The following is an 18098-nucleotide window of genomic DNA, read 5'->3' as shown; positions in this document are numbered from 1 at the left end:
AAGTGTCCATCCTCAGGCGTAGGAGTTACCTTTTGGGGCTGGTAGCACCAGAGTTTTATTTATGTCTTTAACTGGAAAGTATCCTGATGTAGGGTCCACGAGATATGACAAAAAAGAATGACTGTCCATAAGTCAGTGATGTGTCCTTTTTCAACTGAAATGTCACATCTGTTTTCAATTGAAATGTCATTCACATACCATAAAATTCAACATTTAAAAGGGTGCCGCTCCGTGGTTTTTATTAGTTCTGCAATATCACCACTATCTAATTTGAGAACAATTTCATAGGTGATCAATTATAAGGGAAAGTGGTGCTGCAATTTATTACATCTGAAGAAAATATATCTAGTTTTTATCTATAGTTTTAGTATGAAAACACAGTAGTATTTGTGGCACAAATCGGAACACATATACATCAAGTCTTTTATGAGAATTTTTTAAAGAATAGTGCCAGGTTTGGCCAGGCACAGTGGCTCACGCCTGTAATTCCAGCACTTTGGGAGGCCAAGGTAGGTGGATCATGAAGACAGGTCAGGAGTTCGAGACTAGTCTGGCCAACATAGTGAAACCCCATCTCTACTAAAAATACAAAAAATTAGCCAGGTGTGGTGGTGTGCACCTGTAATCCCAGCTACTCGGGAGGCTGAGGCAGTAGAATCACAAGAACCCGGGGGGCGGAGGTTGCAGTGAACCGAGATCGCACCACTGCATTCTAGCCCAGGCGACAGCATGAGACTCCGTTTCAAAAACAAAAAAGCAGCATAATGCCAGGGTAGCTGTTGACAAACGTCAATTTCATGTACATGCCAGATCTATTTTTAGATATATTTTTAGAGTACTTCCCAATCTTGCTTAAAAGATCTATTTTTAGAGTACTTCCCAATCTTACTTTTTAAAAGACTCTTCAATAACTATAGCTTCAATAACTATAGCTTTGAATACTTGTGCATTCCCAACATCGTGATAAAAATTCACTTTTATTACAACACTTTTCACAAAACAAAACCAGTGCCTTCAAATGAGTAATATTAAAAGAGGGCGGGGTGCAGTGGTTCACACGTGTCATCTCAGCACTTTGCGTGGCCAAGGCAGGAAGATCTCGAGCCCAGGCGGGTGGACTGCCTGAGGTCAAGAGGTCAAGACCGGCCTGGCCAACGTGGAGCAACAGTCTCCACTGAAAAGACAAAAATCAGTTGAAAATACAAAAACTAGTTGTGTGTAGAGGTGCACACCTGTAATCCCAGCTACCTGGGAGACTGAAGCAGGAGAATCACTTGAACCCAGGAGGAGGCAGAGGTTGCAAGCTGAGATCAACCCACTGCACTCCAGCCTGAGTGCCAGAGTACGGCTCCATCTCAAAAAAAAAAGAAAAAAAAAGAAAACCTCCTGGACACTGATTTTTACTCCCATTTACGTAGGAAGACCCAGAGCTTTCAAACACCTCTGAGCCAATTTCCCATCTTCTTTTATTAAACAATTTAACATAGTCAATGCAGTATCACTATGTTACCATTTAGAATAAACTTCTAAACTTTATGAAGATGAATCTTCAGAATGACTTCTGGGAAGATATTAATACCATTTTTCTAAGTTGTTATTCCACCAGGTTATACCCAACCTATTTCCCCAGGTCCAAACTGACCTAATGTTTTCCAAACCAGCAAAAAACTCCTGTATCTGCCCGTCTCCCCACTAACCAAACACTCCTCCTCCTTTCACCTTCATTAACATCTATCCTGTAAGACATGGACTCAATTCTCCAACCCACCTTGAGTAAGTTCCCTTCGTGTGGACACCTCCTTAAATTCATTTTCCCAACAAAGATCTCAGTACTATAAAAGTCAGCTCTTTGCCAGCTATTACCTAGTTGCTCCACTAGTTATCAGTTATCATTATCTATTAGCTGACATTAGAACAAAAGTTAGACGTTAAAAGCTGACATTAGAACAAAATAAGACATTACTTTTCACTGACACTCAATAGAACTCAATAGAACAAAAAAAGACATTACTTTTCACTGACACACAATATGCAGCAATATATCAGACAGTAACTACCAGCATCAGCTGGGGCAAAAATAATTGCGGTTTTGCTTTTTACCGTTCAAAGAAGAATTACGTTTGCTCCAACCTAATATATTTTTGTCTATTGAAAAACTAAAGAGGTCACCAATTTAAGACCCAATGGCATTGTTAAGAAATGTGAAGACATTTCTGCAAACGTGATTTCTTTAGATTCCCTGCAGTATGTATCTCATTTTCTCAACTAATGTTTTCCAAAGTCCTCGCTCAAATTTTCAAAAATATCCTTATTCACAATGTGCCTTGCCAAGGAAAGACTTCTTAATGTGAACTATTTAACTATTTAACGAGAAGACTGCCACCGTATACTGCTAAAACTTGATATACTCATAATTTAAAACATCAACTGAGAGTCCATGACATCCCTGAAATTATACCCAAAGTGTGAGTTTATTAAATTGGTCGGAATTGAGCCATGACAAAGAAATAGGATAATAATACACAGAAATACAACCACTTCCGTACTCTTTGCATCAGTGATTCTCAACTCTGACTGGACAAAAGAATGCACAGAAAGCACTGAAAAATATTCTAGTACTTAAGAAAGTCTGCAAAAGACTAGTTATTTAAGAAACCCTATAGGAGAAGTTGGCATGAGTATGTTTTAAATGCGGTCAAGCAATTACCATGTGCAGGAAGGATAAAGGGCAGATGCTTCAGATAAACTCAGGTGCCTTCAAGACACCTGACCATTTATGCCTAGTGTTCCATTACTGGAATGCTAAGCTTGTTGGAGTTATTTATACCCTACTGCGTTAGGTCTGCATTACCAAGGTCTGACGGCAAAAATTCAAAAAATTGCAATCTCAGTAATAAATGGGTTTAGTTCATTAGTAAAGAAAAGTCCTGATTTATTTTCAACTGTAAGTTCTGCATTGATTCTTATTTTATTTTTTGAGACTGAGTCTCACTCTGTCACCTAGGCTGGAGTGCAGTGGCGCGATCTCAGCTCACTGAAACCTCCATCTCCTGGGATCAAGCGATTCTCCTGCATCATCCTCCCGAGTAGCTGGGACTACAGGTGCACGCTACCATGCCCAGCTAATTTTTTATTTTTTAGTAGAGACAGGGTTCCACCGTATTGGCCAGGCTGGTCTTGAACTCCTGACGTCGTGATCCACCCGCCTTGGCCTCACAAAGTGCTGGGATTACAGGCGTGAGCCACCGTGCCCGGCTAATTTTTATTTTTTAAGAATTTCAAAATTTTCAACAAAAATAAAAATAATTACAAAACTCCTTAGTTTTCAAAATGTTCATACGTAACTGTAAAAATATGAGGAAATGGCCAGGCACAGTGGCTCACACCTGTAATCCCAGCACTTTGGGAGGCCAAGGTGAATTAATCACCTGAGTTCAGTAGTTCGAGACGAGCCTGGTCAACATGGTGAATGAAACCCAGTCTCTAATAAAAATACAAAAATTAGATGGGGGTGGTGGTGCATGCCTGTAATCCCAGCTACTTGGGGAGCTGAGGCAGGAGAATAGCTTGAACCGAGGAGGCGGACGTTGCAGTGAGCCAAAATCATGCCACTTCACTCCAGCCTGGGTGACAAGAGCAAGAGTCCATCTTAAAAAAAAAAAAAAAAAAAATCTGAGGAAACCACTAATGTCAAATAAAAAAAAATAAATTTTGATGATGCATTAAGCATGCTCAACCGCACCATCTTAATAGGGCATTCAAGGCCCTTTACAATCTGGATTTAAATTCTTTTTCAGGTCTTACTCTTCTGGCCTTTTAATGACTACCTACCATATTCTATGAGGTTATTTCTCAAACAGAAAGTGTATACTTTCGTGTCTGACATTTTCAGTGTATACTCTATGGTATTTAACGGCTGACTTGATTCCTTTACATTAACTCCCATGCATGACTAACTCAGTTCAAACGTTAAGCATTCGCCTATCAGTAATTTTTATTCCAAAATCAGAGACGGAATTGTTATATACAGTAATAACATTAAAATACTAATGATTGGAATACTGGCATTCTAAGACAAATAGTAGTACTATGCTTCATATAAAGTAATATGCTTTATATATTGCATTTTTAAAGTGTATTGCACGTAATAGTTTGCTCCATATACTTACATATACTGCATGAGTTTAAACACAACAAGCCAAATAAGTCTAACATTTACTTCATGTTAACTGAGACTGATATCAGATTGTCAATATGGTAACACTCTTAAACACATCATTCTATTTCCTGTTTAGTATTTGCTATCATCAGTTCTAAATGTATTACCCAAAGCCACCCATAACCCAGTCCCTAGTCACCACACTCAGCGAATTCTTTTGTATTTTTAGTAGAAACAGGCACTATGAAATAATGCATTAAAATCATTATCACCCTACCTAATAATCTACTTAAGGTTATTTTTTTGTTTTGGAGGAAAGGGAATATGTTTGAAAACATCTTTGATGTTCATCGCCACAAACTAGAAAAACAAAATGGTTCTCATTAATAGCTGTTTAGCAGAAAGACAAAACACTTTTAACATACCTATCATAATAGTCCCGTTGAAAGTCATAGTCCAAGTCAAAAGAGGAGCTGAAAAATAAATACCGAAAAGGGTTAATTTGGAAATGTTGCTACTAATTCACAACATCAGGTGAGGGGAGAACCATGCCAAATAAACCACAACAGATAGATCAACAAGATTAGCACTGAATGATCCCCAATCATTCATACAATAAATCACTCAATTCCAATCACCTTAGACCACTGGAAATGTAGTGGTCAAATTGGTAATTCAGGTTAAAATTCACTAAGATTTTCACATACGACATAGTTAAACTGAACACTGAAAAAAAGAACGGTAAACTAAACATTTGTATACCACACTTCTTCCCTCTCTTACTCTGGTGTCTTAGAAGCTCAACGATCCTGTAGAAGTATTTCAGGCTATGCTATAAATATCAAACTACTCTTAAATATCAATAGCAAAAACCTCAGGGATTTTTAATTCTCTAGTAATTTTCTCTAGGGCAAAAGAGAGACATATTAACACAAAAATAATAAAACCTCATTTATACACAGATAAAACACAGTACACTTAACCCTCCCCACATCCAGAAAACAGATAGAGAAGATGCCCACTGATGGACACAATGCAGTTATAAATAATAAAGTTTCCGGACCTGAGTAGAGGGGACGGAGAAGGGTGTTCTGTTACTGACCCGTACATCTCCGCTGCAGATCGTTTCACACCTGCTTTTCCTCGGTTCACTTTTGGCTCTGCAGCCAGGTTAATATCTGAAAAACAAAAGCAAAAATTTTAGTGACAACTTTGTATCCAGGTAAAACAAACTACAAAGTTAATTTTTTTATTTTTGAGACATAGTTTCGCTTTGTTCCCCAGGCTGGAGTGCAATGGTGCCAACTTGGCTCACTGAAACCTCCACTGCCCGGTTCAAGGGATTCCCCTGCCTCAGCCTCAAGAGTAACTATGACTACAAGCGGGCACCACCATGCCCAGCTAATACAAAGTTGAGAAAATCTGAAACAAAACAAGTCATCTTTTTTTTTTTTAAAGACAGGGTCTCACTGTCATACAAGCTGGAGTGCAGTGATGCAATAACGGCTCAATATAGCCTAGACCTCCAAAGCTCGGGTGATCCTCCCATCCAAGTAGCAGGCACTACCAAGGCTGGCTAATTTTTTTATTTTTCATAGGGACGAACTCTTGGGGTCAAGTGATCTGCCTTGACCTCCCAAAGTGCTGGAATTACAGGTGTGAACTACCATGCTCAGCTTCATCTCTCCTTTTAATATTAAAAAGGCTCATAAATTTTTACAAGGCTAAGACTTCATCTTCCATATATTTATACTCTCTTCTGTACCATTCAAGTGTTCCTGAGACATAACATTAAGTCTGTCTTTGGTACTCTCCACCCTCAGGTCCCACTTTAACTCAACTCTCCCCATTCAAGGCACTGACTGTTCACTCAGTTACTATTACAAGGGAAAACTATCAATGGTTACCTTTCCAAAAATGGTTCAGTTCATTCCGAATTATTACAAATATATTAAAATATACACCAATCCACAAAATAATATACTGCAGTGTGACACCCTCAAATCATCCTCAAAGGCAACTTCAGATTTCCCTTATAAGTAAGGATTAGCTGTACTGCATGTAAAACATCCGGAGTTAACAACTGCTTTCTGAATAATTCATAAGTTGCTTAAACAGCCTTTACACACACCAAAAAAATAAAAGAGCAAAGGAAACAACCCTACATTTCAAATACAATTTGTAACACGTAAGCCCAGCTACCTACCCTGCCACCCATGACCTTCCAAACAAGAATTCATCTTCTCTTTGTTCTAAAAACCCCATGTCAGAAAGCCAAAATTCAGTTTTTTAACTTCCCAGTCGTGCTAAAGCACTCAGTCAACAGTACCTCCATTTTCATATATACTGCTTTTATTAAAATGAGTCTCATTTTAATACACACATGCCCCAAAATATACAAATTCCATATATATATTTTTAGACGGAGTCTTGCCCTGTTGCCCATGCTGGAGTGCAATCACGGCTCACACTGTAACCTGCGCCTCCCAGGTTCAAACAGTTCTCCTGCCTCAGCCTCCTGAGCGGCTGGGATTACCGGCACCTGCCACCACGGCCTGCTAATTTTTTGTATTTTTAGTAGAGACGGCTTTTCGCGGTGTTAGCCAGGATTGTCTCCATCTCCTGACCTCATGACCGGCCCAACTCAGCCTCCCAAGGTGCTGGGATTACAGGCATGAGCCACTGCACGTCGCCAAACGTGGATATCTTAAACTTAATCCTTTATATCTTACCTTCTTATACAAAAGGAGCTCATCAAATGAACAACTGAAACCCGCCTGAGGCCAGGTGCAGGGGCTCACGCCTGTAATCCCAGCACTTTGGGAGGCAAAGGCGGGAGAATCACCTGAGGTCAAGAGGTGAAGACCAGCCCGGCCAACATGGTTAAACCTCGGATCTACCAAAAAATACAAAAATGAGCCAGGTGTGGTGGCGCACTCCTGTAGTACCAGCTACTCGGGAGGCTGCAACAGGACAATCGCTTGAACCTGGAAGGCTGACGTTGCAGTGAGCCAAGACTGCACCGCTGCACTCAAGCCTAGGCGACAGAACTAGACAGTGTCAGGTTTTGGTATATTAACCTCATTTACAATTCTGACTTTGAAACTATATAGTGTTTTAAAACTAAAGATAGAATTTCTGAAAATGCAATCCAGTAAGATGTAAAAACAATAAAGACGCAAATTGTGTATCTGGATACATAACATCATCAAATAATTGTTTCATGTAACTCTAACCTATCATGCTATGAGTCAACAGACATAGTACAATGTATACAAAGAATAAAACCACAAATATAAAATTGAAAATAATCATCTTAATTTTGTAAAAACACAGGTGTGATTATTTTGAAACTGAGGCACAAAGTACACATAAAAAGAGAAGTTGAAACAGACATCTAGTGCAACTAATCAAATAAACATATGGACGCTGCATTCTGGCTTGAATAAACCAAATCATAGGTAGTACTCTGAGGTGTCATTACATTTGAAAAGACAAGAAAATCTATGACTGAGCCAAACTGCAATTGGCCCAACAATGGAGCGAAACCCCAATGAGGAGACAAGCAGTCAACAACACTAGAGGGCTCCACCAGTCTGCTGTGGGGAGGATATAACCACTTAGGCAACATTTTAACATTGTGAAGTGTCATTCCCAGGTCGCCCTACTCACAATTGTCAAATGAGAGTTGTCCTGTCTCTACTACACAAAACGGTACAATGAAGAATATCCTTTACTTAGCCAATTATAACTATAAGCCTAATGTATTTTTATTAGACTGAATAGTCACAATATCCATAATATCTCAGAGGCTGTCAGTTTTACAGAAATAAAAAAAACAAAAACAAAAAAACATGAATCAAAAAACTCAGGCCTGATCATCAACGAAAAAATTAACTTAACGGAGACCTTACCTAAAACCTGGCCAGCAATCATTCTGCCATCCTCTCCTGCTACAGCAGCCCGGGCATTTCTCTCATTAACATATTGAACGAAGGCAAAGCCCTTATGAACAGAGCAGCCCACAATTTTGCCGTACTTGGAAAAGATTGCCTCCACATCAGATTTCTTGACCACAAGAGTGTTGAGATTCCCAATGAACACACGGGAGTTCATGGAGCGAGGATCTGTCTTGTTGGTAACGTTGCTGGCCATTGTGTTTGATGATAAGGTTTCTCACAAAGCTGAAAACTGTAAAGCAAAAAAAAGTATTCAGGTGAACAGATGCTAAAAACAATATGCCTTGATAAAACATTCTCCACTCTCACTCTGAATCACTGTTAACTGCCCAGAGTATCAGGCAAATTAAAGGGACTCACAGCATTATGTATTTACTAATAAACTCAGAGACTCCAGCCTCTGAATATGTTCTAGGAAATTCACTTCCTCTTCATTCTATTTCAGCAGCACTAAACTCTAAATTATCAGGAAAAAAAAAAATTCTCCCTGGCAGGTCATTGGCAATATAATTTCCTCGGACATAATTCCAAGTGGTCCTCCTCTAATAACTCAAGCAAATTAGAACTGCCTAAATTCTCTGACACCAGTTTCTGCTGTTTTTCACATTACAGGTCATGCTAACTATTCCCTGCCATCAATAATCTTGATTCATGCTGCTTTAATTGAGTTTCACCGGTTCTGTATATACATACACAGCATAGCAAATGTCAAATTCTGTTCCAAGCCATTCATTAGCAGCTAGATTAATATGGATAGCTTACACTTACCCATTAAGTATAATTTTCTTCAAAAGGCAATAAACAGAATCAATTCATTTACACTGGAAACACCTATTTCCAGATACTTCAATTAATTGCAGAATGCTTTAGATACATAAGTATCAATACCATCTTTTTACAGACTGCAATGACTCCAAGGCTACTTTTTATATAACCTAAAATATAGGACATTTAATAATATCGGATGGTGATGATGATAAAACTAGCCAGTGGAACAGACATGAATCAAATTACGGATCGGGGAACTAAAGAAAAATATACAACTTTCCACAAATTATTTAAAACCAAAAATTATCTGTCTTTCCGTATGTGATGGAGGCTCAATACTATCATAACAATATGAAGATTCACAATACCATCTCAGGTCCTGTATAAGTGAAAACGTTTTATTTCATTCTTTCAGCATTGTTTCCTGCCTCTTCCCACTCAAACCCCCTATCTTGAACAAGACTTAAAAACATTAAGATTTCCCCTTCATCCCTTTGAAAGGTTCCAATGAATCTCAAAATATTCCAGTATTTGTTATCCTTTCAATCCTCAAGTGAATCAGACAAACTAGTTCTTATGGATGATGTAAAAATGTCTAATGTATAAATACATGTACATAAAAACAGGCAGTATAACACTATTTCATTTATACATGACTCCTACCATTCTGATGCTTAATACAGTCATTTAACAGGCAGTAGTGATTTAAAAGCTCCAACAAAACTTCACTTCCTTCCAAATCTTTCTGAAATTCGTCTGTCTTTATGTTACTTTCTAAAGTATATCTTTACAAAAAGTTCTTAATATTTTAAGACTTAAGCAATAAAAATCAACAACCAGTAGCCACTGATATCCACCAACAGTCTTTCAGCTCTTAAGTATGCCAGAAAGTCTGAGGACACTAAAAAGAGGAATTGAAACAAAAATCTGCATTAAGGCCTAACTGGTTTCTACTGCTGGTTTATAATATTTGCTATTACTGCAAGTGGAGATACAATCTGGTTTTAAGCAACTATTTTTCACAAACAATAGGTATATCAACAGAAAATATAATCTCCATAGTTTTAATGAGAAGAAATTACCAGGGGTGAGGGGCTCCATAAGCCACCACAGAATACTGAATATAAGGGAAAAAAACCCATCACACCACAGTCCAATGTTCCAAATGGACATTTGCAAAAAAATATCGATGTGATTGAAAGGGGTACCCTCTGGCACCACAGACAGAAATGGATCTAAATGACTATTTTCTCAATTTTCACAAATCCGAGTACATACCTAGAACTAATCAAGATGTATGGAATTCATAATCCCACAGCATTTTTCACGTGTATCAGGGGCTTAATTCTCTCAAAGATCCACACAGGAAAAGCTCGGTAGAAAGCATCCAGGCATATAAGTAAAAGGATTCTAGCAATGGTTGTTATCTCTGAGTTTAAGGATATGATTTCTCATTTTGTTTATGGTCTGGTTATTAAATCTGCTACAAAAATGATGAACTACTTATTTTTAAAAATATAATAACCCCAACTTCCAAAGGTTGCCTAAAATTAATACCCATACTTACTACGAGGATTTAAATTCAAGATGGAGGCAACAGTAAAGACAGATGTACTCACAAATAGCGATTAATTCCACTCTTAGTAACATATCCTCCTAAGGAATGAACAGTCACTAAAACTCATTCATTTTGGGGGTCAAATATTTACTAACCATGTGCTGAGTACCATATTCCGGGGAAAATCCAGGCAACAAATAGTAACAAAGACTGTCCTGAGAGCTTCCTTAAATTTTAGTGGTAGCACTATGTCCAATTTTATGGAACAGGTAGATTTCCCGAAGTTTTAGAAATAACCAAATGATGTCCAGTCACGCTTCATCCCACCTCAAAATTTTAAGGTACCATACAGGTGAAATTTCCATAAAGGGAGGAGGATAGCCAATACTGAAACACAAAGAAACTATTGGAAAAGAACTGGGATTCTTGGAAAGGGGCAGCAAGAGCAGAGCCGTTTTTGAATCTGACTCCCAACAGACGACTCAAGATGGCAAAATCACTATCCTACAGACAGCATTTACAACAAAACTCCAAAATGCAAGGTAGTAAAAGCAAGCCAGCTTATATGGTTTCACTGACTGTAGGAGTTATTGACAAAGAACTGTGACTGTTGAAAAGGGGTAGCAAGAGCAGAGCAGCTTTTGAATCTTCGACTCCCAACAGAAGACTCAAGATGGCAAAATCACTATCCTACAGACAGCATTTATGGTTTCACTGACTGGGAAAAACAAAAAATATCCTACAGCCAGCATATATGGTTTCACTGACTGGGAGAAATAAAAAATAAACAACTTGGGAGAATAAAAGACTTAGAAATACAATACCAAAATAACCAGCAGGTATTTATTGAAAAGCAAGAAATTTTAGAAAAGCAGTTAAAACTTGTAAGTTTTACCTGATCCAATAGTGAGCGAGCACAAGGAACTTCAATAAAAATGTGTGAAGGTGCAAGAGCAGTTGCGTCCCTGTAGTCTCATAACTAAACAAACCCTGTGTGGCTGACTCCACTGACAATCCCTCTTCCTTTCACCAAAAGGTAACAGTCATTCTGACTTTACTAGTACTTTCTTACTTGTAAAATAATTCTAATGCCTAAATGTGTATCTGTAGACATTCTTGTCTTCCCAAAAAAATAAATGTGATGCATTTAAGGCATTTTTGTACATAAGTCCCGCTTCTATTGCATTAAAATTTATCTGTTTAAGAATCCAGGGTATTGACCTGTTGTTTCCCAGTCTGTATTTTCCAGAATTGATACTCCTGGTACAATTCCACATATTCTTAATTCCTGAAAGTGGCAGCTGAGACCGAAGGCTTATTCAGCCTCATCTGCAATATTCTGGCAAGACTACGTTGTCCTATAAGTGGCAATACCTTTTTGTGTTGTCACTGATGCTTAAACAATACCATTTCTCTCTAGGTAGTATGGTGTGGTTTCTCGAGCACCACATGTCATGCAGACTGCTGTTAGAAATCCTAAGAACAGTCCCTCAGTTCTTTCATGTAACAGGTTGCCAGCATCCTTTTATAGTAGTAAAATAAACTCCTTGATCATATTTAAAAAAAAAAATTTTTTTTTTTTGACATGGAGTCTTGCTCTTGTTGCCAAGGATGGAGTGCAAAGGAGGAATCTTGGCTCACTGCAACCTACGCATCCCGGTTTCAAGTGATTCTCCTGCCTCAGCCTCCTCATTAGCTGGGATTATAGGCACGTGCCACCAAGCATGGCTACTTTTCTATTATTAGTAGACACCGGGTTTCTCCGTGTTGGTCACGCTCGTCTCAAACTCCTGACCTCAGGTGAAACGCCTGCCTCCGCCTCCCAAAGTGCTGGGATTACAGGCGAAAGCCACTGCGCCCAGCCGTGATCCCATTTTCTTGCCTTAATTGTTAGTCCCTTTACTTCTGGAAGGTGTAAAAACCACTTGTAGAATGAAAAGGTCTACTTTTACTTTTTGCCTTATACAGATCTAAATTACTTGGTCATATTCTATATGAATTTTTGTAACAGAGTTCTAACTAACAACCCAATATTAATAAATTTCCAGCAATAATAGTCTTTTAAAAATACAACTTTAAGTGATGTGCAAATTATAATTTCAGTCAAAAAGGCAGTATCTGAAAACGTACAATACATAGGAGACATAAATGAACTACATAAAAATCATGTAAGAACGGACAGTACAGAAACATCACATATTTTAAAACGTTCTTGGGTACTCTGCTTGTGATTAATCTTTACTATCATTTTCATAGTTTCTCTGTATTTCCCAAATTCACTACAATGTTCATGCAAGCTTGGGGTTTTGGTAGAAAAAACTGATTTAAGTCAAATTCCTTAAACAGAAAATCCACTTGGTAGAAATTTTAAAAGGGCCGGGCGCAGTGGCTCAAGCCTGTAATCCCAGCACTTTGGGAGGCCGAGATGGGCGGATCACGAGGTCAGGAGATTGAGACCATCCTGGCTAACACGGTGAAACCCCATCTCTACTAAAAATACAAAAACGAGCCGGGCGAGGTGGCGGGCGCCTGTAGTCCCAGCTACTCAGGAGGCTGAGGCAGAAGAATGACGTAAACCCGGGAGGCGGAGCTTGCAGTGAGCTGAGATCTGGCCACTACACTCCAGTCCGGGCGACAGAGCGAGACTCCGCCTCAAAAAAAAAAAAAAAAAAGAAATTTTAAAAGGTTAATCACATTAGTAAGAATAGTCCAGGCCTGAATGTACCTGTATATACTGAAATATTTTGAGGTCAATGCCTGTTATTATCTTATTCCCCCTCTTCTAGTTGAAGGAGTCTAAAATTTTTTTTTTATAATGCAAGCTAACCCAGGGATCCTTCTCTATCACCATCTATTCGTGTGTAACAGTCGAATAATGCTGTTAGATAATAAAGTGATATTAATTTACATGAACTAGATTTAAACATTAAGAAATCTGGGGCCAGACGCGGTGGCTCATGCCTGTAATGCCAGCACTTTGGGAGGCCGAGGCGGGCGGATCACGAGGTCAGGAAATCGAGACCATCCTGGCTAACACCATGAAACCCCGTTTCTACTAAAAATACAAAAAAATTAGCCGGGCCTGGTGGCGGGTGCCTGTAGTCCCAGCTACTCAGGAGGCTGAGGCAGGAGAATGGCGTGAACCCGGGAGGCAGAGCTTGCAGTGAGGCTGAGATTGCGCCACTGCACTCCAGCCTGGGCGACAGACGGAGACTCTGTCTCAAAAGCAAACAAACAATACAGTTCAAATATTCCAGCTTCCATTATTTGTAAATCAGAAGGTTAAATACTTCAAAAGTTAAGCAGCAGTCTAGTCACATTCCGGCCAGGCACTTTGGGAGGCCAAGGGGGGTGGATCATGAGGTCAGAACGACACTATCCTGGCTGACATGGTGAAACCCCATCTCTACTAAAAATATGAAAATTAGCAGGGCATAAAGACACACACCTGTAGTCCTAGCTGCTCGGCAGGCTGAGGCAGGAAAATTGCTTGAACCCAGAAGGTGGTGGTGCAGTCAGCAGAGACAGCGCCACTGCACTCCAGTCTGGGCGACAGAGTGAGATTCGGTCTCAAAAAAAAACAACAACAAAAAACAAAAAAAAAACAAAAAAACCTTCCTCAACAAATGAGAACCTTAAGTGCTATTTCTTTCTTAAACTCAACACTGAATAATACACAAAAGCTCTGTCATGAAAAGGATAGACTTCAGAAACCTAAAATTAGGCCAGCCACAGTGGCTCACACCTCTAATCCCAGCACTTTTGGAGGCTGAGGCGAGCAAATCACCTGAGGCCAGGAGTTCGAGACCAGTCTGGGCAACATGGTGTAACCCAGTCTCAACTAAAAACTAGCTGAGTGTGGTGGTGGGTGCCTGTGATCCCAGCTACTTGGGAGGCTGAAACAGGAAAAATCCCTTGAACCCAGGAGGTGGAGGTTGCAGCGAGCCAAGATCATGCCACTGCACACCAGCCTGGACAACCATGTGAGACTGTGTGTCTCAAAGAGAAAAAGCAAAAGGATTAAAAAAAAAGGAAAAATAGTGGTAGCACTCAAATTTCTATTACACACATGGACATATGTGTTTGTATATTATATACTATACTTTCATTATAGGTTCTAATTACAGTTTTTAATCAAAGGATCACCAAAGACCTGTTTTATCTAGAAAAGTCAAAACCAGGAATACTAAATTATTTCTACGGCCCAAAAACCTACATTTTTGTTTGATATGCTTGTCTGTTTTATCACATGCTCTATCCTAAGGCAATATACGCAATCTGAGATTTTTTTTTTTTTTTGAGATGGAGTGTCGCTCTGTCGCCTGGGCTTATGTACAGTGGCCGGATCTCAGCTCACTGCAAGTTCCGCCTCCCGGGTTTACGCCATTCTCCTGCCTCAGCCTCCGGAGTAGCTGGGACTACAGGCGCCCACCACCTCGCCCGGCTAATTTTTTTGTATTTTTAGTAGAGATGGGGTTTCACCGTGTTAGCCAGGATGGTCTCGATCTCCTGACCTTGTGATCCGCCCATCTCGGCCTCCCAAAGTGCTGGGATTACAGGCTTGAGCCACCGCGCCCGGCGCAATCTGAGATTTTAATAGTAGTGGGAAGGACAAGAATTTCCTAAATACAGAAATTTGTCTCTACTCACACTCTCACCATCCCAGTCACAGCTTAAAAGCAATAAATGAGTAAAAGCTCTATCTAGGTTGGGATATAAGCCAAAGTCAATTTTATTTCCAGCTGTTCATTCTAAGAGTTAGGTGCTACCATGCCTCTTCACCCTTTTAATGGAGGCAAACCAATCTTGGATTGTCAATCTAGCTAAAAATTTGAAAAAAAAATTTATAAAAATACTCCATTACATTGACTTTAAATCTCAAGTAGTTCAATTCTACTTGGAAAAAGTACGGCAGTTTGCATTACCTGAAGATTTTTTACATTAAATAAGGTTCAAGTGGTCCACAAACAGGTTATGACAGCCCTGGTATCCACTGAGAGCTGAGCCAAAATGAATTTAAATGCAGACGCAAGCCTTCAGCTACCTTGCTTTTTTATCTGGGCACTGTATGCTAGCTTTGATAGAGTTTGGGGCATAGGAGATCAGCGCCACTCAATCCAACTGTTTTCAGTATATCTTGGCTTATTTAGCGCAAAAGTACAAAAGTTAAACAAAGTACAAGATGTTTCTACTGGGCATTTATTTCAGCAAGCCCTGGCCACCTCTCCACATAGATTAATCACATTATACTTAAAACACATTATCCATTGGTCCAGGAAAAAAAAATTAAAGATGCTGTCACTTTCACTTACCAGATATTATCTCATATTAGAGACAAAAGAAAATATATATTACCTCAGATTAGGAAATTCAGAACCCTGCCTTACAATTTCCTTTATTACTATATCTTAAAACCTAAACTAGGCCAGGTGCAGTAGCTCACGCCTGTAATCCCAGCACTCTGGGAGGCCAAAGCAGGCAGATCATGAGGTCAGGAATTCAAAACCAGCCTGGCCAATGTGGTGAAACCCTGTCTCTACTAAAAAGACAAAACGTGGTGGTGGTAGGTGCCTGTAATCCCAACTACTCAGGAGGCTGAGCCAGCAGTGAGCCGAGACTGCACCACTGCACACCAACCTGGGCAACACAGCAAGACTCCTTAAAAAAAAAACAAAACAGCCGGGCGCGGTGGCTCAAGCCTGTAATCGCAGCACTTTGGGAGGCCGAGACGGGCGGATCACGAGGTCAGAAGATCGAGACCATCCTGGCTAACACAGTGAAACCCCGTCTCTACTAAAAAATACAAAAAACTAGCCGGGCGAGGTGGCGGGCGCCTGTAGTCCCAGCTACTCGGGAGGCTGAGGCGAGAGAATGGCGTAAACCGGGAGGCGGAGCTTGCAGTGAGCTGAGATCCGGCCACTGCACTCCAGCCTGGGCAACAGAGCGAGACTCCGTCTCAAAAAAAGAAAAAAAAAAAAAAAAAACACAAACAAAAGAAAAACCCTAAACTAGTCCATGCATTCAATTCAAATTAAATGCCAATTCCATGTACTAAATATGCTATATGTAGAATTTACCTTCTTTGCAGAATTTCAAAGACAAAAGTGACACTAGATGGCAGCAATGAGTTGTCAGTTTTCTAAAAGGATTACTAAATCGTCTGTATTCCAAAGTTTTCAGTCATTCACAATTCCTTAAGTTTCTGAATACTCTTTGGATACTATAAATTACTCTGCATACTTGTATCATCATCATTTGATCTAAGTTGTTTAACACACTTCAACTCTTATTTGGCCTATTTAGGTCCAGCTACCCCATCCCACATTACTTTCTGTCTCTTGTCACCATTTTTGTACCTTGCTTCCTATGGATCTTTACTGCTTTCAACTATTTCCCCTTGGTCTGGTCTCTTCAGAGGCCAACAATGCCTGGAAAAATATGTGCATTTTAATTTGCTGCACTGCCAAGAATCATTGGCTCATTTAATCAAAAACAGTATCTCAAGGTATATACTATGAGAAATCTCTGAGAAAACAGTAGTACCTGGTGATATTACTAAGACATTTTCAGCCTATGAAGAAACAAAGTTGGCTACTTTTAGATAACATTATGCTAACTGCTATGTTTATTAGAACTAAGAATACATAAGACCTTGTAAGTCATGGGGGGGAAATGAGTAATTCAATAAATGGTACTACCAGGTAGCCATCTTATTCAAAAATTGGAACCAACCTCACTCTAAATCCTAACATAAATACAAATGGATCATGCAAAAAAACTGCATATGCAAAGGTCAAAACCCAAATGAAATAAAACTTAATTCTCAAAAGGAAGAGTAACTAAATTTAAAACTGGCAGGAAATCCAAACAAATGGATCATAAACATTGTGGGACCTGGTAAGGTGGTTCACGCCTGTAACCCCAGCACTTTGGGAGGCCAAGGTTAGAAGATTACGAGGTCAGGAGTTCGAGACCAGACTGGCCAACATAGTGAAACCCAATCTCCATTAAAAATACAAAAAATTAGCTGGGTGTGGTGTCAGATGCCTGTAATCCCAGCTACTCTAGAGGCTGAGCCAGGAGAATCGCTTGAACCCAGGAAGCAGAGGTTGCAGTGAGCCTAGATCACGCCATTGCACTCCAGTCTGGTTGACGGTACAAGACTCCGTCTCAAAAAAAAAAAAAAAAAGATGTTAAGACTCATTATTTAAAATCTATCACACATTGGTGAGGATTACACCAATTTAACAGATGAGTCTACTGTCAATGTATGCTAAAAGCGCCAGGTAAAACTTGGTGAGTGGAGTACAGGATTTGAGAACAGATTACACTATAATTACATAGGGGGAAAATGTACCTTTACAATGAAGACTTGGAGGTCACAACCTAAACTAAAGGATCAAACTTAGAAAGTTGTAGGACAACCTAACATTGCATGCCTACTGATGTGACACACTTAAACACGCATTATCACCTACCTATTATTCTCAGCAAGATATCTGTATAAGGGGGAAACAATCAGACAATTTCAAGTTTGTGAGAAAGCACAATACAACTGGTTTGGACATCTCAAAAAATAAAAACTAGGGGCCTTTTTCTAGATTAAAAAAGCAGTGCCAACCTGGCCAACACGGTAAAACTCCATCTCTACTAA

The 18098-nt window shown here is 39.5% G+C and overlaps 1 protein-coding gene across 14 annotated transcripts in view; it reads right to left on the bottom strand.

The window, feature by feature from the left end:
• Positions 1 to 18098, bottom strand: part of HNRNPC (heterogeneous nuclear ribonucleoprotein C) — a 59664-nt gene that overhangs the window by 12798 nt on the left and 28768 nt on the right. For 8 of the 14 annotated variants that reach the window (XM_033188659.1, XM_033188665.1, XM_033188660.1 and 5 more), the window contains 3 exons: positions 8074 to 8350; positions 5223 to 5337; positions 4585 to 4632 (listed from right to left, as the gene is read on the bottom strand). In XM_033188659.1, coding sequence (XP_033044550.1) covers positions 4585 to 4632; positions 5223 to 5337; positions 8074 to 8314 — 404 coding nt within the window. In that variant the 5' untranslated portion in view covers positions 8315 to 8350. The remainder of the gene's footprint in view (positions 1 to 4584; positions 4633 to 5222; positions 5338 to 8073; positions 8351 to 18098) is intronic. The other 6 variants (XM_033188668.1, XM_033188672.1, XM_033188669.1 and 3 more) reach the window with 1 other exon arrangement.

This window comes from Trachypithecus francoisi, unplaced genomic scaffold, assembly GCF_009764315.1.
Source record: "Trachypithecus francoisi isolate TF-2019V2 unplaced genomic scaffold, Tfra_2.0 Lachesis_group3, whole genome shotgun sequence".
Classification (NCBI taxonomy): Eukaryota; Metazoa; Chordata; class Mammalia; order Primates; family Cercopithecidae; genus Trachypithecus; species Trachypithecus francoisi.
The sequence above is the reverse complement of the archived record's forward strand: the minus strand, read 5'-3'. Positions and strand labels throughout refer to the sequence as shown.